The sequence below is a fragment of the Helicoverpa zea genome, chromosome 28 (assembly GCF_022581195.2).
Source record: "Helicoverpa zea isolate HzStark_Cry1AcR chromosome 28, ilHelZeax1.1, whole genome shotgun sequence".
NCBI classification, from domain to species: domain Eukaryota; kingdom Metazoa; phylum Arthropoda; class Insecta; order Lepidoptera; family Noctuidae; genus Helicoverpa; species Helicoverpa zea.
Window position 1 is genome coordinate 1,970,959 of NC_061479.1, and position 25,225 is coordinate 1,996,183.

The 25,225-nt window shown below is 37.8% G+C and overlaps 1 protein-coding gene across 5 annotated transcripts in view; it reads left to right on the forward strand.

Annotated features, from left to right (window-relative positions):
- The first annotated feature begins 221 nt into the window (after positions 1 to 221).
- Positions 222 to 25,225, forward strand: part of LOC124643721 (anoctamin-4) — a 53,658-nt gene continuing 28,654 nt past the window's right edge. For 2 of the 5 annotated variants that reach the window (XM_047182772.1, XM_047182773.1), the window contains exons 1-5: positions 222 to 414; positions 22,090 to 22,376; positions 22,980 to 23,110; positions 23,936 to 24,085; positions 24,873 to 24,905. In XM_047182772.1, coding sequence (XP_047038728.1) covers positions 22,100 to 22,376; positions 22,980 to 23,110; positions 23,936 to 24,085; positions 24,873 to 24,905 — 591 coding nt within the window. In that variant the 5' untranslated portion in view covers positions 222 to 414; positions 22,090 to 22,099. The remainder of the gene's footprint in view (positions 415 to 22,089; positions 22,377 to 22,979; positions 23,111 to 23,935; positions 24,086 to 24,872; positions 24,906 to 25,225) is intronic. The other 3 variants (XM_047182774.1, XM_047182775.1, XM_047182776.1) reach the window with 3 other exon arrangements.

Consider the following 25,225-nt stretch of genomic DNA (forward strand, 5'->3'; position numbering starts at 1 on the left):
AAAGTTTACCAAACAGATCAAAACAACAATCATCTAATTTCTATATAAGTTCAATAACGCATATAAAGATGAATTACCTACGGAATAAGAGAGAAAAATAAATCATACGCCATTCTGCCAAACAAAACAAAAATATTGGAAAACTTATCGACAGTTTTCCCGCCGTCACATCACTACACATCACCTTGTCATTCAAGCGGCCATCTTGGATAGTTTATTTGAAAATCGAACGCCGGCGGAAGCGCGCTACCTACTGTCATGGCGCGAGAATTCTCGTAATAAAAAAACATTTTACTTACTTTTAAATATAAATTCCTATTAAATGGTTTAAGTGTATTTATAAAATATGATTTATTGTTTAAATAATTATAAGTGGTGCTGTGTGGTGTTTTAAATGGACTAAAAACAAATTAGGTAAGATATTTTTTTTGAATCGTAATTTTGAGAAAAGTGCAGAAGTTATAAGAGCAAAATGCTTATCGCTGGTTTTATGTAAGATTGTTTACATAAGAAAGAATTTGTCACACTTCTAAAAGTGATTCAGTTTTTATACAATAATCATCCATATTTCCCTTTCTTATATTTTAAATTGTGATAAACCATCCTACTTATATTATAAATGTGAAAGTTTGTGAGAATGTATGGATGTATGTTTGTTATTCTTTCACGCAAAAACGGCTGGACCGATTTGGTTGAAATTTGGTACGTAGATAGGTGATACCCTGGATTAACACATAGGCTACTTTTTATCAACACACCACGCGGGCGAAGCCGCTGGCGGAAGCTAGTTTAATATAATAAAAGATTAAACATTTTTTGTTTGCAACCTGAAGGTTCTGAAACCGGTTCCGAAAAATCCTTACCTAGCCTATGTTACTCGGGAAAGCTACACTCTTCCCGAGTAACATAGGCTATATTTTATCCGGTACGGACAGCAGTTCCCACGGGACCACGGGTGAAACCCCGGGAAAACATATGAATAAAAAAAACATTTATTTTAATATTAATGTTTTAAATTCATCTTTGAAACCTACACTAATATTACAATGAGGATTGATTTTTATTTGAGTGTGTGTGTTTGTAATGAATAAACTCAAAAATACTGAGCCGATTTAAAAAATTCTTTCACTGTTGGGAAGCTACGCTGTTCCCGAGTAACATAGGCTATATTTTATCCCGGTACCAGTAGAACTTCCCACGAGTCGCGGGTGAAACCGTGATTTATATAAACTTAAGTGATTCTAATTAAAATCATAAAAACTAAAGTAAGTAGTAAGTGGTTTTAATTAAGATCTACCTAAGTAAAAATCACAAAAACCAGCATTTTATCAGTTTACAAAAATGACCGTGAAAATAGTGAGTAACGATCTTGAATTATAATGCATTTGATCTAGCATTAGCAGTATAAATTCCAATGATTTTTCCGGTTTTTATTTAATTATGCCAATATATGATGACACACATATTTACAAAACATGTGTCACCCGCGGTTTCACCCGCGTAACTTTCCAACAGTAAGTATACAACATGTAGCGTAATTAACGCACACCCTCAAACACCCCAATTAGAATATTATGTTATAATCACTGAATTTTTAATTTAACATGTATATGCATTGTTATTTACTAAATTAGTTATACCAATTCTTGGAGAACTTTTTGGTCATACTACGCACGCAAATATCGCGCCGCGCGCCGCTCGACTCGACACAACATAACGAAACTACGGAAAAAGCCGACAATACACGAAGTCTTATTACTTTGAGTTACGGTCTATTTGAATTTGTTTTGCCTGTACAGGGTTAATATGACAATAATTTCCGTAGTTTTAATTATTTTTGGAAAAAAAATGACCTATATTACAAATGATAAAAATCGATTCAGTAAACGATTCTGAACAAACTAATTTCAGGATGTGCGTTAATTACGTTACATGTTGTATATAATTTTCCAAATCGGTTCAGAAGTTTTGGAGCCTTTTGAACAAACAAATCAACAAAAAAAAAAATTCTATTTATTATATTAGTATAGACTACCCTTTTCGCGTAGTTTCACCCGCGTCCCGTGGGAACTACTGCCCGTGTCGGGATAAAATATGTTACTCGGGAAGACTGTAGCTTCCCAACAGTGAAATATTTTTTTTAATCGGTAATGTAGTTTTGACACAGATTACTAGATTGTTACTAACGTTTCTGGACCGATACTAACGTGCTCTACGATGCACGGGTGAATCAATCACCAACTTCCAGACAACGGGCTGCTTTGTGAAAGTTTAACATCTCTTTCCGGTCGTGTCGAATTGCCGTCCCATCGGGTTATGAGACTGAAGGAATAGGGAGTGCACCTTAGTCTGCGCAAATGCTCGTGCACTATAATATGTCCTGCGCAGCTGGCTGATCTCGTTAAATGAGAACAGCCGCCGTGGCCGAAATCGGCCGTCGACGCCATTACTTACATTACATTACCATAGTTTCTGGTACCCACGTTCCGAGATAAGGTCCTTCCGGTATCTGGATAAAAAGTAGTCTATACATGTCCGTTCTCAGGTTTTTCATTCATTCAATCATTGACAAATGATTTAAAGCGGTTGAGCAATTTAGGCGAATAACCAAGACAGACAGACAGAATAACGTTAACATTTATTAATATTAGTAAAGTGTTTTTAGTATCTGATATTAACTAGAGGTTGAGAAGGTGAAATGTTAATTATAACATGCAATAAACATAAATCTGTGTTTAAACAAACTCATAATATTAATATGATAAATAATTACGTACAGAAATACTCCATATAAACACCTATTTCACCGATTTTAAAAGATAAATAATGTACCTAAGCTAAATAATTTTGAACTACGCAAACCGCGTTTTGAATCCCTACTTAATATTATAAATGCGAAAGTTACTCTGTCTGTCTGTCTGTTACGCTTTCACGTCTAAACCACTGAAATGATTTCAATAAAATTTGGTACAGAGATAGAGTTGACCTTGAGAAAGAACTTAGGATAGTTTTTATACCGGACTTTGGAAGAATTCTCTTGGAAACGCGATATAACCGAACTCTACGCGGGCGAAGCCGCGGTCGGAAGCTAATACTCCATATTTTACCGACTTTAAAAGATAAATAGTGTAAGTAATTTTGAGCCTCGCAAAACCGCGTTTAAAATATTGTATAATAAAAGAAATCTCTCATATTGTTTATAATTAACAATGACAGCGTAATCTCAAGAAAATCATATTGTTTCTTTTCTGCATTGTCGGTTAAAAATAAAAATACTTAAATACTTGACCTCTTTATTATAGATAGTAGAATAGACAGTTGATGATGGATTAGTGAATGTGTGTCGTGAATTCGACTCCCGTCGTCATCATCAAAAATCATCAAATGACACCTCTCGCAGTGGGTTAGCAGCGGTGAGGGAGTGTCAGACTCTTACTGAATAAAAACCGTCGTGTTTCGTCGTAGGCCTTTTTATACCAGGGCCGCGGTAACTCTTTCGAACGATCCCGCAGCCCCGACACGCCTTGGCCCTGCTGGGCCTCGCTGGAGATGTTTGGCATTCCATGCGATTCGATAACATGCGCTAATCTCAGTAACTACAGAATGACCAATTGTTAAAGACCTTTTTATCCGGTTGCTCGAAGTAGTTCCCACGGTAAATGTGTGAAAGTGAGTCTGCTGGCGGAAGCTAGTAAATACTTACTTGATACTTCGATATATATATTATCTTGATATATCGTCGGTCCTGCTTGTGATCTCTCTCCGGTGGTGTCGGATTGTCGTCCCATCGCGCTATGAGAGTGAAGGAATAGAGAGTGCACCTGTGTCCAAGCAAATGCTCGTGCACTATAATATGTCCTGCGCAGTTGGCTAATCTCTTTATCTGAGAACAGCTGCCGAAGCCGATAAATCGGCTAGGAGGACATCATCGTATCTGAAATAATTTACCCGACTCTCCAGAAGGATTATGCTTTTCTCAGTTGGGGTACTTTTTCAACAAAATTTTAGTAGACCCATGGTTTTTTTGGACTCATAAATCAATATGAAGATATTATTATAAGGTAGTCTAGTAGATACAATATACAAATTACAAAGATCAGGTATTTAGCCGGTATCGGACCGACTGAAAACTTTTCCTGGACACCACCTGCAAAATACCCTAACGTAAAAACCCAAAAACAATTTTCTTTCCCAATATCCTCTTTACATAAGTAGGTAATTATCTTACGTATTCTGTAACACCGCCCACGGTAAGAAATATAGCTCTACTATTTATATCGGGGATCTTACGACAAAAATATCTCAAATCTTAGTACGAAGAGAAGAATATTTTTGTTATGAGGAAACGATAAATAATGCTACGATAATATCCTACTAACCTGTAGGTACTGATTATAAAGAGGAATCATGTGAATGAATTTTTGTTAGCGTTTATTTGGTATTTAAATTAGTGAGTACATTTTCTTTGTTTACAAAGTTATATACATAGATATTTACAACACAAAAAAAAAACTTTCCTAGTAGAACAATAAAAAAAAATATATATATATATATACACTATATCTAAAAGGCGTCAAAAAATTCATCCCCATCGCTGTCAACTGGGAGCGTACCCAAGAGGCTGGCAGCATTACCTCGTTGGATGGCCATGCTGATCCTTTGTCCGAGGTAATAGCCAGCCTTTTGGTCACGAGAAGCGTCAACCAGCCGCCTAGACAGGTCTTTAAATAGGGTGTGCGCATTCGGACCCCATGAAAAGAGGAATCATTGTTTTGTTTGTACTCTAAAGGCTGCGAAACTACTAAACTGATTTGAAAATTTCTTTCACCGTTGGAAAGCTACGCTATTCCCGAGTAACACAAACTATTTTTTATCCCGATACAGGCAGTAGTTCCCCCTGGACATGGGTGAAACCGGGGGAAAACGGTTAGTGTAAGACTACAAGAGATAAATATTTTGGAGGAAATGAATAATACTTCGATTGATTATATCTTCAATGTTTAAGAATATCCTACTAATATAATACCCACTGAAGATTGTAAAAAGTTATGAATAGCTACGCAAAACGCGTAGATTTTGATACAAAATATGCTTATTACCTGTATAATCAAAGTGCTCACTTTCGTATGCTAGGTACATATTTACAGTACTTACTTACATTCAAGTTAACCTATATCAATTAACATTAAAAAGTCTTAAAGCAAACTGGCAAAGAGTGTCATAAAGGAAATTTTTTATCCATGTGCTGATAGTAGGTACTATATTTCTAATTTCTGCAAATTTTCCTTGATATATCTTTTTTTTTTCCGACGTCAAAAATCATCAAATGACCCCTCCCGCTGTGGGTTAGCAGCGGTGAGGGAGTGTCAGACTCTTACTGACTAAAAACCGTCGTGTTCCGTCATAGGCCTTTTATGTACCAGGGCCGCGGTATCTCTTTCGAACAACCCGCTGCCCCGGCAGGCCTTGGCCCTGCTGGGCCCCGCTGGGGTTGCTGACATCTCTTTGAGGAGCGCGTGGAACAACGCGCGCCGTCAACACGGGTCTGTCGTCTAAGCAGACAGAGGGACGATGAGCCACCCGAACTCACCGCCCACAGACCCACGCCTACGGTGGCCGGGAGTCATCACGCGACACCCGGCGCCCATGGTGTCTACCTGGTCCAGCGCGGCGGCCGGGATGAGAGGTGCGTACTCTCTGGCGTTCCGCCTCCTCCTTCTCGAGCATGACCGCTTCGCAGAAGGAGGCGACGGCATCCCATTCCCTCTCGCCCCGGACCATGGCCTGAATCAGGGCCGGACGCGAAAGGTCGCCGCCGCCCAAAGCCTCGACGAGGACCCGGCGGTGCCCCGCCCATGCGGGGCACACCTGGACTGTGTGGTCCACCGTGTCCTCGGGGCTGTCCGCACAATAGTGACACCCGGGCGCCTCCTCACGACCGATTTGGTGCAGGTACCTCCCGAAACAACCGTGTCCGGTGAGGACCTGCGTCATGCGGTACGTGAGGGCGCCATGACTCCTCCCGAGCCACTCCTCAAAGAGGGGACTTACCGCCACGATGGTGGCGTGCCCTGTCCTAGATATATCTTAGGGCGTTTATATCCGGGTATATAAAATAGTTTCCTCTAAAAACCCGCAGGAAAAGCATGTTAAACCGCTTCAAAAAGCAGTATTATCTCAAAATGCTATAAAACAGCTAAGCAAAAAATTATTATACACAGGATATTTACATAATATTTACAAAATATTTACATTAATTTTAAAAATTAAAAATAAACTTATATATACAACTTAAAACTAATACATTGCATCAAAAAATACACAGGTAAATTAACTTACCTATAGCAAAGATTTTTTGTTCCCTTCTTGTAAGTACATACTTACAGTTTTTGTGTCTCATCTATTATATACTTCATACTAATATAAGCGGAAACATTTTTTTGTTTGTTTGTACTCTAAGGGCTCCGAAACTAAAGGCTGATTTACATTGAGTCAGTAACTGACATCAGTGTAGGCGCCGAAAACTGACGCGTGCTATTTACACGAAGTCAGTGTAGTGTCAGTGCTTCGTCAGTAGTACTGTACTGACTTCAAATCAATTTACACGATGGCAGTGCCGGGTCAGCACTGACTTGTCAGTGGACTGACGTCAGTTACTGACTCAATGTAAATCAGCCATAATGAACCGATTTGAAACATTCTATCACTGTTGGAAAGCTACACTCTTCCCGAGTAACATAGGCTATATTTTATCCCGATACGGGCAGTAGTTACCACGGGACAAGAGAGAAACCGTGGGGAAACAGCTAATGTATGTTTTTTTGTTTAATTAAGTAGTTATTAACATAAATATACTGGTTTTTGTTACAAAAAGTTAAGTTCAAGGGCCAGAGAACATGTAGTTTATATATATATTTCCTTATAATAAGAAACTTATGGCTAAGGAACAGCACCACGGGTAGATCGATCATAAGGTTAAGCAACGCTTGGTGCGGTCAGTCCGTGGATAGGTTACCATCTTGTCATGACGAGTTCCTCTGTGTTTCAAAAGGCACGTTAAATTGGTGGGTACCGGCTGTCATTTGAATATCTTTGGCAGTCGTTACGGGTAGTCAAAACCCAGAAACAGACAGTTTTACCAAGTTTTTAGACAATCAATTTTACCAAGGATTATCGCACAAAGTACCCTTTGGAATTTCATTGTCTTTGGGTTATCAGGTTGCCAGAGTAACTGCGTAAAATTGGAATCAGATAGGCAGTCGCTCCATGTGGCATACTGGTACTCAGCTGCATCTGATTAGACTGGAAGCCGACCCCAAAGTTGAGTAAAGACTAAGCAATTGTTTTAAAACCAAGATATTCATTTGTTTATCTTCAAAATATTTGAATGTTATTCATTGTTAGGCGAAAGACATGCATTTACAAAATACCAGTAAAAACGATTGACAATTGTGTTACCAAACATAATGGGGATTCTTTTCAAATATTATGAAATACAAGAATGTTCGCATACTCACTTACATACTTGGGTAAACATACTAACGTCATATTGTTGCAAACTTGGGAAAAAGAGTCATTGTCATCGCCTAGCCTCTTCCCAACTTTGTTGGGGTCGGCTTCCAGTCTAACCGGACGCTGAGTTCCAGTGTTTTACAAGGAGCGACTGCCTATCTGACCTCCTCAACCCTGTTACCCGGACAATCCAATACCGATTGGTAACACTGGCTTCTGACTACCCGTAACGAAGGCCATAGATATTATAATTACACCTTGTGAAAAAGACTAATTTCTGGAATATTTATCCGTCCGTCTGTCACCAGGCTGTATCTCATGAACCGTGATAGTTAGAGAGCTGAAATTTTCACAGATGATGTATTATTGATGCCGCTATAACAACAAATACTGAAAACTAGAATTAAATAAATATTTTGGGGGGCTCCCATACAACAAACGTGATTTTTTTGTCCTACGTGCGCGAGTCCGACTCGCACTTGGCCGGTTTTTTTTAATTATCAGTTTAAAAACCACTAAAAACCATCCCTTCAATTAGAAAACCTGTAATACTTACACAGACCTTGAACACAAACAAATTAAAGCCGACAATTTGAGTGCATTAACGCATCAGCCGACAGATTATATAGTATGTACGAAGGTCATACGGCCCCATTTTATAATAATTCAACCAGCTATAGTAGACCCTTAATTCTGTAAGTTAACACTATTTTTAACCGACTTTTTCTGACCAAAAAGTGACTTCGGAAAACAGAGAAAAAATGGATGATAAGTCGTTCTTGAAGTGGCTTCCAAAAAACAAAAGAGAAGCGAAATATTAGTTCGTTATATAAGTCGATGGTAACTTTAAAGACACTGACTTCTAGAGCGATGAATTTTAAGAGTTTTTTCTCAGGGTTTTATTTTTAGGATGTTAAAATATTTATTCCAATATTATAGTATGGGTTCAAAGCTTTTTGCTTGTGTTTTCACTCCAACCTTGTGGGTTAGATAAATAATTGGTGGTGTTACACCCCCGTGCCTGGGAGGGCACGTGGCGCCCGCCGGCGTCCCCGAATGCTACTCAGTAGCAGTCGTTGTTACAATTCCACGTCAGAGGCCGTCAGGCGGATTTGAGAAAACTCTGACACTAGGGCTTGTTAGGTGATTAAACCTGCAGCTCACACGATAAGAAGAAAGTAGGTGATAGGTATAATAATAGTAGATAAAATGTAGATATTTAACTATAGTAATAGGCACGTTTCTTACAACTGAATTGAGTACCGCTTTTTTTTATCGGTTCAGTATAACCTCCATACAAACACCGATAACTACACATTTGTCTATACCTTCTAAAACATATGTAATAGCAAAAACCGGCCGTTAAACCAGGGTTCAATTTAAACTGGTCTATAAAGCCGATCAGTCACGCAAGCCTAGTGGTTAAACTGTTTCTAACATACGTGAGAATAGTAGTTCTATTGTGAACGTAACTTGCTCTGTAAATGCTTTGGGTTAAGCAGACAACCTTCTTTTATTATACAACATGTAACGTAATTAACGCACACCCACAAACACGCCAATTAGAATATTATGTTATAATCATAATACATACACTGAATTTTTAATTTAACATGTATATGCATTGTTATTTACTAAATTAGTTATACCAATTCTTGGAGAACTTTTTGGTCATACTATACTACTACGCACGCAAATATCGCGCCGCGCGCCGCTCGACTCGACACGAAAAACGAAACTACGGAAAAAGCCGACAATACACGAAGTCTTATTACTTTGAGTTACGGTCTATTTGAATTTGTTTTGACTGTACAGGGTTAATATGACAATAATTTCCGTAGTTTTAATTATTTTTGGGATAAAACATTACCTATATTAAAAATGATATAAATCGATTCAGTAAACGATTCTGAACAAACTAATTTCAGGATGTGCGTTAATTAAGTTACATGTTGTATAATGCACCTATGTGTGTTTCGGAAGGCACGATAAACTGTAGATCCCGGCAGTCATTTGAACATCTTTGGCAGTCGTTACGGGTAATCAGAAGCCAGTCTGACAACCAGTCTTACCTAGGAGGTTGCCTTGGTAACTGGGTTGAGGAGGTCAGATAGGCACTCGCTCCTTGTAAAAACTGGTGCTCAGCTGTGTCCGGTTAGACTGGAAGCTGACCCCAACGTAGTTGAGACAAGGCTAGACTGATGATGACTATAAAATACATACATGAATGTTTGTTCTGTTTTCACGCTAAAACTACCGAATACATAGATTTTGATGCAACTTGGCAGTAAAATAGTTTATCCGTAGGTCATACATACAGCTGTCACGGTTCTTGAGATACAGCCTGGTTACATACAGAATATCAGCGGAGTCTTAATGATAAGTTGTTATTTTTACTTTTGGGCATGGAACCCTGAAAAACAAGGCTTTTTAGTGGGGATTCATCAAATGACCCCTCTCGCTGTGGATTAGCAGCGTGAGGGAGTGTCAGACTCTTACTGACTAAAACCCACCAGAGCCGCGGTAACTCGCGCGAACAATCCCGCAGCCCCGGCAGAAAAACATAAGACGACCACTGGCTATCATACAAATCAATCAGAAAACAGACAAGTGTTAAATATAGGTATAAACAATAGCACTCGTTATTACGTACAGATGTTTTTTGTTAACCAAAATAGAATCAGTTTTATCTAACGTACATACCTAGTTTGTTTTTTGAAAATTAGAGGCGAACTTAGGTTGGCACTAGACTTAGAAATCATTAAGTTAACAAAATTGCTTATTGATTTCTAACACTTACACGAATCTATACTAATATTATAAAGCTGAAGAGTTTGTTTGTTTGAACGCGCTAATCTCAGGAACTACTGGTCCGATTTGAAAATTTCTTTCAGTGTTAGATAGCCCATTTATCGAGGAAGGCTATAGGCTACTTTTTATCCCGGTACGGGAAGTAGTTCCCACGGGATGCGGGTGAAACCGCTGGCAGAAGCTAGTATTAGATATTTAAATAAAACTTTTACGGATTTTATCGCGGTTATTGTTACTGTTACAGCTTTTTTTATCGTCCCACGGCTGAGCACAGGCCTCCTATCACACGGAGAAGGATAGATATTATTATTATTAAATCTCGACGTTTCATATCTTTACAGCATTCATGGTCACGGGCAGTCTGTCCGTAAACAAAATCCCACCCAAAACAAAAATGTGAAAGGCTGCCAAGTTCGATAATATGGAAATCCTTCGCCTACAAAAGAAGTGAGATCTGACTAAGTACCAAGTTCCATACACATACCTCAGTTAAAAATAGTTACTTTTTAATGATGTTACTTGGCAAGTTTTCACACACCTTCTTATAAACCTACTAAACGCAATGAATCAAGTATTTAATTTTCTATTAAAACTTGCCAAGTAACATTATTAAAAAGTAACTATTTTTAACTGAGGTATGTGTATGGAACTTGGTACTTAGTCAGATCTCACTTCTTTTATAGGCGAAGGATTTCCATATTATCGAACTTGGCAGCCTTTCACATTTTTGTTTTGGGTGGGATTTCATTTATTTTTGTAAGGTTGTTTATTTTATTTTTTTCTTATGATTAAGTTAGTTAAGGAAATGTCTCATTTATACTATCTTTCAGATTTTTGAATATGCACTATGCTTCTTACAAAGAAATGAACTAGATTAACTAAATGGACTAAATTTACCAACTGACTGACATGACATGTTATCATATATTATGTTCGTGGATCAAAGTTACACATTCGTTATTTTCGAAAGTGACTCACACTTGGCCGTTTTCAGATTTTTACTTTGACTAAATACAAACCTTTGTAACGAATTCCGGATCGGTACGACCATTCGAAGAATATTATATAAATATAGATAAATTTAGTTCGTTTTAGTTCCTTAGGGGTATAAATTTACACTAGGTATTTTACACCTTCATTATTTTGAAACCCACTCACACTTGGCCATTTTCAGATTTTTCCCTTTACCTTGACATAAAGACCTACCTCCATGCCAAATTTCAAGTCAATACGACCATTGGAAGTGGTCTAGGTTTTTGATGAGTCAGTCAGTGAGTGTATAGTAAAAATAGCGATTTTCTGACGTCAATATCTCAAGACCTACAATAGGTATATTAATGAAATTTTGTATTTTAGATAAGTGAGGGGGTCTCAACAGATACTAGAAATTTGAAATGTGTAAATAAAATTGATTTTGAGTTATAGGGGGGTCGAATTTGGCCCGAAATGGTTCGTGTAATATAACCCACGGCCGGTGTGTCGCTTTTTTTGCTCGAACTTGGCGGACACACTGCCGTGTGTCTAGATTGCTTCTTTGCTCAAACCATTGTAAGAAGTTCATCATCAGCCTAGCCTTTTCCCAAATATGTTGGAGTCGGCTTCCAGTCTAACCAGATGCAGCTGAGTACCAGTGTTTTTTAGAAGTCCAATCATACTTTAAAATATTATATAATACTGTATATATGAGAGTAACTCTGACCCTTTGTCCGTCATTGAAGACAAACTGACTGAACCTACACGTACCTACACAGAGCCTAAAATAGTTGAAAATAGACTATTTACATACATTTTGTCCGGCTGCGTGAAATCTAATTTAAAATTACATGGGTACCTACATACAATAATTATAATATTATTGTAATCGACAGCTCGTTAACAACTAGGTAAAGTTTGTACCTATAACCCATATCATAACATAATTATTTTCCTGTTTAAAGAACCTACACACTGAAAACTTTAAATCGGCGAATCGGCCAAGTACATAGCAACAATCAGGTATTTACCTGATGATGTCCTCCTAGCAGATTATCGGCTACGGCGGCTGTTCTCATGCAAGGAGATTAGCCAGCTGCGCAGGACATATTATAGTGCACGAGCATTTGCTTGGACACAGGTGCACTCACTATTCCTTCACTCTCATAACCCGATGGGACGGCAATCCGACACGACCGGAGAGAGATCAGGCGCAGGACCGACATTTATGTGCTCAACTACCTATTTGGTCGGTATCAGACCGATTAAATACTTTGATTGAATAAATATAGCATCATCCTTCACACACAGTCGGTTAGTTATTTATAAGCTTGTGTCCTGTGTTATGGGTGCAAACACAACTGATAAACTATATATACTTTACCTAGTAGGTACTATACTATATATATATAGGTTATACGTTATAAATACAAATTATATCACCCAGACCACGGCCAATAAGCATGCTCATCGCACGAATGTTGATCGTACCGTACCTGTTTCGGGTTATATCGGGTGTGTCGTACCTATATAATCACATTAAATCCTATCGCATATATTTTATGGCGAATTGTAAAAAAATAACCTAATCCATTCAGTGGTTTAGTCACAGGAGTCATTTTTCGTTTTCATAAGTTACAACAACATGTGTAAAGCAGAGATAAAGTTAGGAGTATCGAATGTTTTGATCAGTTGATAGCTGTCAGTTTTCAAGGGAGAATTTCTGTTGTTTGTAATGACTGACTTTTACATGGTGTTTTAATTCTCGCACATTTAAATTCTATTTACTTTGAAAAATATTTATTTTTACGTATTTTTTTTTTCTTTGTGCTAATCGAATTATACCAGTATATTAACGTATTTAATTTAATGTGATTAGATACGACACACCCTGTATATATAAAGAAACGATGGATGGATTGTGTAAAAGTCGACATAGCTAGAAATAATAAATGGAAAAAGAAAACGTCATGCGTGTTTGTTTGCAAAAAGATTTGGGTGTACAATTTTGGTGGAATCCATAAGGATAATGCTATAAAAACTCTTGGCCCAAGACTACGAGATAATCTTATGTAAGCAAAGTGATTGACTTCAAATACGTAGTTATTTACTTAACAAACAAATGTTGGTAATCGTGAAAACTCTATTTGCAATACAAAAGAATTTTTGGTTTCATTTACCTCTCTAGTATTTGTATGAAAACTTTCAGAAGACACAATAAACTGTAGTTCCAGGCTGTCATTTGCCGTTACGGGTAATCAGAAGCCAGTAAATTGAACTGAAAACCAGTCTTACCAAAGGGTATTGGGTTGCCCGGATAACTGGGTTGAGGAGGTCTGATAGGCAGTCGCTCCTTTTAAAACACTGGTACTCAGCTGCATCCGATTAGACTGGAAGCCGACCCCAACATAGTTGGGAAAAGGCTTGGGAAATGATGAGTACAGATAGATACCTAAGCTATAATACTGCCAAAATTTTAATAAAAATCATTGGTCATACCAATCTTCACGTTTACTATAGTTATCGGCACGAATCTTGAGCTCTGACCTTCACCTGCGCAGAAGTGATTTATTAGCAAAGAACCAATCCCCAGTGACGGCTATGACGCGATGCGCTGCGGGCCAGTCACCGCTTTAGCCCGCCATCGCGCCTCACTTCATACCACAAAAGAGACCCAATAAATTACTTCTGCGCAGGTGAAGGTCAGCGCTCAAGATTCGTGCCGATGATTTATACATAGTAAAGATTATATATTATGTAAATATCTACTTAAATAACATTAACTTGCTTTCCGTGTCTCGTCATGTAATTTGTATGAGAAATTGCCGTGACATCTTCATACTCATACATATTAAATGCATATCGCAAAATGATTTATTCAATACTAGTAATCTCTTTAGTTATATGCTAGGAAAAGTGGTCAAGTTCAAGCGGGCTTTGTGTGGTATTATGGTTCCGTCTTTTTACAGTAAGAAATCTGTAATTAGGTGCTAATATTGTAAAGCTGAAGAGCTTATTCTTAAAAAAATATTTCATTGTTGGATAGCCTATTTAACGAAAAAGGTACGCAACTTTTTATCCGGGTGCGCGGAGTAGTTACCTAGTAGATTTATACCATAACATTACATAGAGAAAAACGTTTTTTTTTGTTGTTTTGTAATGGATAAACTCAAAAAGTGATAGACCGATTTTAAGAGGACGAATTGGATTTTTTGGCGCCAAGGATCTCAATTTTTCTCAGTAAATACAAAACGGATCAAAATACAACTTGGTTACCTGAAAGTTCATGATATAAACCTTATTTTGTTAGACGTAGAAACATGATTAGGTAACTTTTATAACAGAGAAAAATATATCAAACATACCTCTTTTTAAAAAGAGATTCACATATTATGGGCAAACGGGACCGATTTAAGCCTCTTAACTTTTTTAGTAGTTGAGTATATACATACTCTTTAAAATTGTAGAAGGATTTTTTATCAAATTATCATTTCTAAATAATAAAATTACAAAACCATTTTGTCGCTTACGACTTTTAGTTATAAGCTAGCGCGCGTATTGTTATCCTCGCCCCGCTCAGGCGCTCCGACCCCTTTTGGCGCCTTAAGGTGTCTACACACCAAAGCCGCAGATGCCGGCGGCACAGCCCGGCGGCCCAACCCGCCGGCCGTATTTTGTACAATCATGCGGCATGATTGAACAAAATACGGCCGGCGGCTTGGGCCGCCGGGCTGTGCCGCCGGCATCAGCGGCTTTGGTGTGTAGACACCATTAGATGCGCGTGCCGTTTATGGAGTTATTGTTGACCAATTTGTCGCCTTAACAATTCTAAAGCTACACTCTTTCCGAGTAAAATAGGCTATATTTTATATTTTTTGGTACGGGCAGTAGTTCCCACGGGACGTGGGTGAAACCGCGGGGAAACGGCTAGTCAAAAATAAATAGATAAAGAATAATATAATCAATGTACCTATGTACCTAAGTTTCGTTTCAGCAATTTATGTATTATGTATCATCTTACATATGGTGATGACAGTTTTTTACCGTAAAAAGGCAGATTAATTACTTATTATTTACTTGTATTTATGTATCTAGGTATATAATGTATACCTTATTTACATCAATTAATCTTAGTAGGTATCTATAGATTAATAATATATTATATTTGTTCATAATTATAGTTCGGCCATTCAGAGAATGCGTTCCTGACACGTCGCGATTGAACTGACGACGTAACTTTGCAATGGCGTTGCAGTTACGATAAAAATATTTTTGCTGGTTGTTTACCGTTTTAACAATTGAGGAGCATTAAAACAACATTATTATATCAATAATCAATGAATGTAGTTACGTCGTCAGTTCAATCGCGACGTGTCAGGAACGCATTCTCTGAATGGCCGAACTATAATGATTAGGTATTTATTTAATAAACAACTCTAAAATTACTGGTCTTACACTGTAATGGATTCTAAATGACAATATTTGATACTCAACATAAATATTCATAACTTTATTCCGACGTCTGCATAGAAACGACGTTTCTCGTTGATCCTTGAAATATTCATACTCTTTAGATAATCTTCCAATATTGCGAGATTATTATCATGAAACTCCACTAAAATTGCGGTTTCTTGTACATTTAAGAAATGCTCGCACGCAATGAGGGTCTTCTCAATTTTTTCTGCCACAGGGTGGCGCCACGTATGCGTCTGGTCCAAACAGCTGTCAAATAGTATGGAATTGTAGGGTCCGAACTTATTGTTTATTGAAATTCTGTTATATTGGAAGTGTTATTGATTTTATTATGGACTACGGTCAGAATAAGGTTTCCGAACTAAACATTGAGCTAAGAGAGAGGGTGCAAAAGTCACTGGTACTAAGGAAAAGCTTGTTGAAAAATTTGTTAACACAATATGATTTAGTTTTTTTTATTTACTCAACCGCAATAGTAAAACAATCATGCAGTGCTTTAATTATAAAATAAAAAAAAAACACTAAAATCGTTCACTATTCAAAGTAAAGATAAGCACTTTGACAGTTATCTGGACCTGACGACTCGGTGCTGCCACCTCGTGGACGCCATTTTAGAAAACCCTCATTGTTATAAATTGATAGACTGGTGGAATGTCCTAGAATTACTGACTGTTTAAGTAAGTGTACACAGTAGGTAAAAAGTTATATAATTTTATTAAATAATATAAAAAGTTATTAATAAATAAACTACCTGACTGAAAGATACTACTTGACTGATTTTCAGATAGATAGAGATATATTTTTTCCACATTTTTTCTACTTCTTTTTTCTGCCATGTTCCCAAGTTATTTTTGTTTTTTTTTTGCATTTATTACATTGAGGAGAAAAGATTACATTAATGGTATGTCAGCGCCTCTCTGCTGAATAGTTTTGGGTTACAAAACTCGCAAGTTGTTTGGGCTAGGCGCAATATGATTTGAAACAAACGTTTAAAAATGGCAGATGATGATGTCTTTCTAGCCGGAGAGCGGCCATCGCAGCTGGTGTCATATAAGGAGATCAACCAGCTGCGCAGGACATATTACCTCCATAGTGCACGCACATTTGCTTGGACACAGGTGCACTCACTATTCCTTCACTCTCATAGCGCGATGGGACGACAATCCGACACCACCGGAGAGAGATCACAAGCCGGACCGAGATTTACGTGCTCTCCGATGCACGGAATTAAATAAAAAATAACTAAGTATGTACCTAATATCCAAGTCGCGTGTAATTGTGTTTCTATGCAGTTAGTAATTAATATAAACGTGACATATGACCAGCTTGCTATCACAAATAGGTAGATAAATCCTTAGCAATACTGTAAATGCGAAGGTACTCTGTCTGATGACTTTTGGCCTACATTTGTGTGTGTGTGTAGTTTGCCGGCTTTTTCTCGCAGATTCATTCACGGCCCAGTGTAAATAAATAAAATAAAAAAATCAGTAGGTACCCGAACTAAAATGTAGCCTACGTTATAGTCACGGGGACAGTGTAGCTTCCCGAAAACAAAAACACTGTTCACTTGCTGGCTTCTGACTACCCGTAACGACTGCCAAAGATGGTGGTACATAAAAGGCTTAAGAAGGAACATGATGGGTTTCAGTCAGTAAAAGTCTGACACTCCCTCACGCTGCAACCACAGCGGGAGTCATTTGATGATTTCCCATAAAACAGAAATTGCTTCTTTACCCACGACTTCAATTCTATATAAGTGGTTAAATTTAAAAATACCCTTACTAAGAATTCTGCCTACCCCTTGACCGACTAGTACGAAAGCAAATAAAAAGACACGCGGTCGGTCACACGACCACTAAACTATGAATTATTGAAACTGTATCGATCGATGGTAACCTTTACTGGGAGTTAAACGGTCCGTAGATAGCCGTATGTCAAATGAGTGACGGTCGATTTTTTTTTGTTTGACCGACATTAAAAAAGGCTGATTTTTTGAGGAGGTTGACCGACTTCAGAAAATGTGGTTTTTAATTTGACCTATTTGTATTTTTGATATGGTTATATCGCGTGGCTGAACTGTATTTGGTGGGTCTTTCAGCAAAGTATTTGTCAGGCTTAGGAAAAGTTTTATTACTACCTAAAGTTGATAAAAAATATATTTAAAAACTTCAAAAAGCAATGAATAATAAATGAAATATGAAATGAATAATATTTGAATATATTAATATTAGTATTTTAATATTGTTTTATTTAGTGAAAATGAATAACATGTTATAATATTGTATGTGCAAATTAAGTCAATTTGTTTAATATCCAGCAATTTATCCTATACGCAATATTTCAATATTCAAATGTACATAACATATTACTTAGTACTTATATAATTCAATTTAAATAATTCCTAATATTAAAATATCTAAACACTGGTACTTAGCTGAATCCGGTTAGACTGGAAGCCGACCCCAACATGATTGGGACAAAGGCTCGGAGGAGGATGATTAAAATATCTAAATTGAATTATGTAAGTACTAACAATTTATTTATATTTATTAGTATTTCATTTTCAGTTTTCAAATATCTGTAATTTTTGCCCAAGATCATTTATTTATTTATTTAGTTTGGCTCTTCAACAATGAGTACACAGTTACATCTATAAAGCTACTTAACTATGTAAGAAAAAGAAAAGAAAATGAAACAGTGAGAAACAAAACTAAAAAAAAAACAATTAAACTTAATGCATAACATGCTGTCAGTCAGACATTGTCAATTTGTGTCTAAATTCATCGACAACATAAACTTTAGTTGCCTTTAAACAGCTGTTTTTTAATTTAAAAATTCGAGTTTCTTAATCAATTGTTTTTAAAAAAAAACGGAAATTGCGTCCTTCTGCTCTCGGATAAGAAGTAGCTCAGACTCAGACCACATTCTGTGTGAGAAATTTCATTGATAACGGTTTAGAAGCTTTGGGAATACAGACAAACAGAGCTACTTTCGCATTTGTATCTAATATTAGTAAAGATAATAATTACCTATGTATTTAAAAGCACACTATGTCTAAGTCTTAGAAAAAACCGTAGAGTAAAAAGCATGGGGACAAACTAGACTAATAAATCAAGTTATTTGAGAGTCAAGCATTTGTCATAATTTTACTGATTGACCGGTTCATGATAAGAAAATATGTCTATGTCTGAATCGTGACAATAATAAATTGTTATAGACAGGTAAAAGGAATTAGGAAGGTCATAAATAAAACAAAAAAATAATGGTGTTATTACAAACTAGCTGTTTGCTTGCGGTTTCACTCGTGTCCTGTGGGAACTAGTACCCGTACCGGGATAAAATATAGCCTATGTTACTCGGGAACAGTGGCGGATTAACGTATAAGCACTACAAGCACGTGCTTGGGGCCCCTGTTGTCCAGGGGCCTCCATCCTCTGCTGGCGTTTCATTTTATACCTACATTTTATCGAGATTCATCCACAATATGTCTGAAATCACAGTGCTGTTGTACGATCGCAGAGATTTTTTTTCAACTGTGCAGGGGCCCGATTCTCCTAGCGACATACGATTCACGTTCGAGTCGGTTCGACCGAGATCCAATCCTGACTCGATTACGATTTAAGCGTATTTGCAGTCCGCTATTTTTTCTTTGAAATAAAAAAAACCAAAATAACCAAAATAGCAGACCAATCGCAAACCAATCGAATGTCATTGGAATACGATTGGTCTTATAGTAGTAGCAGAATGCCCGATAAGGTTAAAACTGCTATTCCGATCATATTGCGATTCAATTTCTATTCGATTTTGACAATATTAACTTAGGAGAATCGGGCCCCTGTTGTTATACCTACAATTTTTTTTCGGCTTCTACTCATCGTTGGGCAGTTTTAAAAGAATTAATAGGCAACGATAGCGTTTTGAAGTCGCTATCGGACACTCGTTGAGAAGCTCACGCTGTAACTACGAGTGCAATACCACAAATATATCCGAAAATTTTAGATGCTTTAGATCAGTGGTTCTTAACCGGTGGTCCGCGGACGACGGGTGGTCCCTGGAGGCCTTCCAAGTGGTCTGCGGACCAACGTCGCGTTGACGTTGTTATCGATCTTACGTATATATCCATCTTTCTTGTCCAACGAAACTTGTAGAAAGAAATGAAGGTTTGAAATGTAGCCCTTTTACGTAATTTTGGTTCTGAGTCTTAAAAAATAATCAAGATTTCTCGCTCGCTTCGCTCGCGTATTCAGAAACTGTATGTCCTTGCTTTTACATTTGCCAACAAATAAAAAGTTAAGTACCTACGTTTGGCCTACATTGAACGTAATTTTGGTTCTGAGTCTTAAAAATAATTAAAATTTCGCGCTCGCTTCGCTCGCGTATTCAGAAACTATATGCCTACGTTTTTGCATTTGTCAACAAACAAAAAATTAAGTACGTTTGGGATGCATTTTACCTCCGTACGAGTAAGAAAAAAATTTCGCGCTCGCTTCGCTCGCGCATTTGTAACTACAAAGTCATCACGCTCGCTTCGCTCGGTCAATTTCTTCAACCTTCCATTCCATTCCTTCCATTTCCATTTAAGCAATAGAGGGTCTACACAGGCTCTGTGCTTAGGGCCTCGGATACTCTTAATCCGCCACTGCTCGGGAATGCCGTAGCGTTCCACCGTGAAATAATTTTTGAAATCGGTTCATTAGTTTCGGATCCTTTAAGGCAAACAAACATACGTTTTAGTATAGAAAAGTTAAACAAACGTTGAGTTTAATAAACACCAAATACTATGCTTAAAACCGCATTAAAATCGGTTTAGCGAAACGAGAGATATATGCGCACAAACATAGGTACATGATTCAAGTCGAACTGAACCTTATTTTTCAAGTCTATTGGAAATAGACTAAACTTTAAAAAAACAAGAACAATAGATTTGAAGAAAGTATTCAATTTATATTTATTTATGATCTGTGAAAAACACTTACACTTACACAAAAATCGATTTTCGTAATCGAATTTTCATAATACTGTAAAGCGTATTGAGACTACTTCTTCCGATACACTATTTTCTTTTATAATGTAAAAGACAAATTGAAATGCAAACTATGCTTATCGAGTGAGCTGCAAGTTTAATCACGTAACAAGCCCTAGTGTCAAAGTTTTCTCACATCCGCCTGACGGCCTCTGACGTGGAATTGTAACAACAACTGCTACTGAATAGCATTCGGGGACGCCGGCGCCACGTGCCCTCCCAGACGCGGGGTCAATTATTTATCAGACCCAAGGTTGCATGGTATAAACAAATGGAAAAAGCTTTGAACCCATGCTACTTTTCTGGACAATATAATTGTGTAGGTACAAAAACCCAAAGAAAAATATATACACCTCTGACGTGTAATTGTAACGTTCACTGGTGTGCATAAAATATGTTCACTGTTGAGAAGCTACTCTATCCTTGTTGGATATAGACTACATTTTATCCTGCTACGGAACAGGTTAAGAGGACGAATTGGAATTTTTGGCGCCAAGGATCTCAATTTTTCTCAGTAAATACAAAACGGATCAAAATAAAACTTGGTTACCTGAAAGTTCATGATATAAACCTTATTTTGTTAGACGTCAAAACATGATTAGGTAACTTTTATAACAGAGAAAAATATATCAAACATACCTCTTTTTAAAAAGAGATTCACATATTATGGGCAAACGGGACCGATTTAAGCCGCTTAACTTTTTTAGTAGTTGATTTTTTATCAAATTATCATTTCTAAATAATAAAATTACAAAACCATTTTGTCGCTTACGACTTTTAGTTATAAGCTAGCGCGCGTATTGTTATCCTCGCCCCGCTCAGACGCTCCGACCCCTTTTGGCGCCTTATATGCGCGTGCCGGTTATGGAATTATTGTTGACCAATTCGTCGCCTTAAAACCGCGGGAAAATCTATTTTGGGAGCCAGGAGATTATACCTTTGCACCTATTGTTGTACCATACTGTACTTGTAATGCATGTAATCATGTTTTTACTGGAAATAAACATTTTTTATTTATCCCTACTAATATTATAAATATGAAAATAACTCTGTCTGCCTGTCTTTCTGTCTGTCTGTCTGTCTCTGTCTTTTCTTCACGCCTAAACAACGGAACCGATTTGTGTGAAATTTGGTACAGACGTAGTTTGGAACTTGAGAAAGGACATAGGATAGGTTTTATTCCAAAAAATATAAAAATAAAAAATAAAATTTATTCCGGACATATAGCCCCATCGCCAAACCAAAAATCTGCTAGTACTTTCATTAATATGTAATGATGATCTTTTTGTGCATTCCAGGAATCAAACCATGGACGATGGCCAATACGAGGAAGCACCGATTAAAAAAGTCACAAGCCTTTTCGATTACCGTGCACCAAGAAGGTTGGATCATTTGGACCAACTTGGTGAAGACTTAAAGATCCTTGGCAAGAAGGTTGGCCAAAGGTTGGACCAGGTTGGGCCCAATCCTCTACTTGATACTATAAGTTATGAGAGCGAGAGGCTGAAAACTAGTCACAGTGAGAATTCTTCTAGAAGGAATAGTGATGATGGTGGGAGAGCGAAGAGGGAGTCACTTAGAGGAGGTGGGTTTCTTTTTAGTATATCATTTTAACTAGCTGCTTCGAAACTCTACGAGCCTATCCACCAATAAATGAAAAAGTAGATGACAAACAAACAAAAGGCTTCATACTCAGATATTTTTTTTATTCAAACTTGGCTGCAAAACAGCACTTTTTGAACGTCAGAAAACAAAAGACAGCCCCCAAAACGCCCGCCCTTCACCACTTCCTATGTGTTTTTGCTGGGAAGAAGAAATGGCGCAACAAACTCCCCAGCAACACATGACTGTCTGTACGTTAGAAGAACCTTTCAACAATGTTTTTTATGAATACAATGTATATATTGCAATTTACAATAAACAACCACCACATGCTAGCTAGCAGTCACCCTACATACCTTAATACTCATTTCATTACAGCGTCCAACGCGTAATAAATTCAGCCACGTCCCATGGGAACTACTTCACGGGACCTACTTTAACTATACCCTATATTAATACCCTTCCTTGATAAATGTACAATGTTTTTTTTTTTTCAATTGGGACTAGTAGTTCTGCGCAAGCAATTTCTTAAATTTTAACCAATAGATGAACCCTTTTTTCATCCCAAACTCTTAACCAATTCCAGATGGAACCAGCTCAGAGCCGCCCACAGCGAACGTGACGAACTTTAACGCTTGGGGCGAGCTGAACAGCTCGACATCCACCACGAGGACTGAGCTCAGTCTTTCTGATGGAGGGGAGGAACAGGTATGTAAGGTAATGTATACTGTAAGCCAAAATGAATACCTCCAGCGTGTGGGAGTGTCAGACTCTTACTGACTAAACCCCATCATGTTCCTTCTGAAGCCCTTTATGTACCAGGGCCGCGGTAAAGTTGGCTTTAGTCATAAAGACAACATTTTTACTTTAACATTACATAATGCGTCAGCGGAAGGCATCAAATGGTTATTTTCGGAGCTGTTACAGCCTTTTTATCGTCCCACTGCTGGGCACAGGTCTCCTCTCACACGGAAAAGGATTGAGTATTAATCACCACGCTTGCTCAATGCGGGTTGGTGATTTCAGACTATATAGTCCAGGTTCCCTCAAGATGTTTTCCTTCACCTTTTTATCAGCCATTGGTGTCCAAGATATACTTAGATAGGACATACAAACTTAGAAAAGTTACATTATTACTTGCCTGACCTGGAATCGAACCCACATCCTCATACTCGAGAGGTTGGTTCTTTACCCACTAGGCCACCACGACTATTTTCTCGGAGCTATAAAGTTAAATATTATGATGAGAGCTATAGTGTTTTTTCCCGTACATTTTGAATGTACCCGACTATGGTGAAGTCAATAGCTAATTAAAACCATACGTGAGGCTATCAAAATGTCCCGGCAGTCATTTGGTGATCTGACTACCAGTCTTACTCTTACCAAGGGGTCTCATTTTACCTAGATAAACGTGTCGAAAAAGTCAGGTAGGCAGTCGCTCCATTTAACGCACCAGCACTCAACTGCATTCAGTTAAACTGGAAGCCAGTTACACACTTACAAAAAGGCTAGGCAAATTATCCAAGCTACACTTATTTTCAGACCACAAAGGCCCGTCGTCGAAGCCACGAGTCAGCATTACCAGGCACTCCTTTACATCAGAAAGCTCCATGGAAGTCAGCTGACAGTCTCGTGCCGGAGTCGGCTTTCGGAACATCCTTAGCTGACATCATGGAAAGTCCTGCTAATAAGGTTAGTTGGACCTGATCATGACCTAATTGCCTAATTCTTAATATGGGTTGCACCCACGGAATAAGGAAAGACAAGCGGAAATGCCATAATGCGAGTCAAATTCATACAGTGCGCATGAAGAAAACGATCAGTTACCAGTGAACTGACGAGGCGCTTGGGTTTTTTGAGACATCTGTCGACGATTTTTGGTATTACAAAAATTGGTGGTATCTACAATGAAGGCGTATAAGGGCGGAGACAGTAACGTTCCTCGTCCCCCGAGCACCCGCATTTTGGCGCGCTACTTTCTTAAGAGGTTTTGGCACCTCTTTTTATTAACGACGTAAAATCATCAAATGACCCCTCCCGCTGTGGGTTAGCAGCGGCGAGGGAGTATCAGACTCTTACTGACTAAAAACCGTCGTGTTCCGTCGTAGACCTTTCATGTACCAGGGCCGCGGTAACTCTTTCGAACAATCCCACAGTCCCGGCAGATCCGTTATGGCACCTCCGCTAGTCATTTTGTTCTCCATTTAAGTATAACGATAAGGTTGCTCACCCCACACATCCACGGTTTATCCAGGAACGCTGTAGGCTAAGTTTTTATCCAGGTGCGGGAAGTACCTAGTTAAAATTGGGACGCGGGTGAAACTGCGGGTGGTAGTTAGTACTTTGACTTTTTTCATTACTGCCTATTTCTGTCACACACCGTTTTCAATACCTTTTTCTGATTACAAAATGTGCATATTTTATTTATCATTGAAATTATATAAAATTATTAAAATTCCATTTATTTCAATATTTTCAGAATATGCCGTTTGGTAGCTACGATGAGAAAAAGGTACTGTTTTGTTTATTTACATAAACAATTTTTGAACTGGATAGAAAATACATATTTTCAATACAAAAAGCATTACAGCACTTTCATAGTAACGATTTTCTGCTCGATTTTTCTACATGCGACTCATTTCGCGTGATAAAAACCTGTCACATGATTCCTGGTATCATCGTTTGAAAATTCTTGCGATGAAAATCCGCTATTGTCACCACCATTTTTCACCCAATACCAAAAATATTTCACCTCTATTTTACACAGCCATTGATGTGAATGTGTACACCCAACTATTTTTAAAAATGATGTCAAAATGCAATAGTAATTGT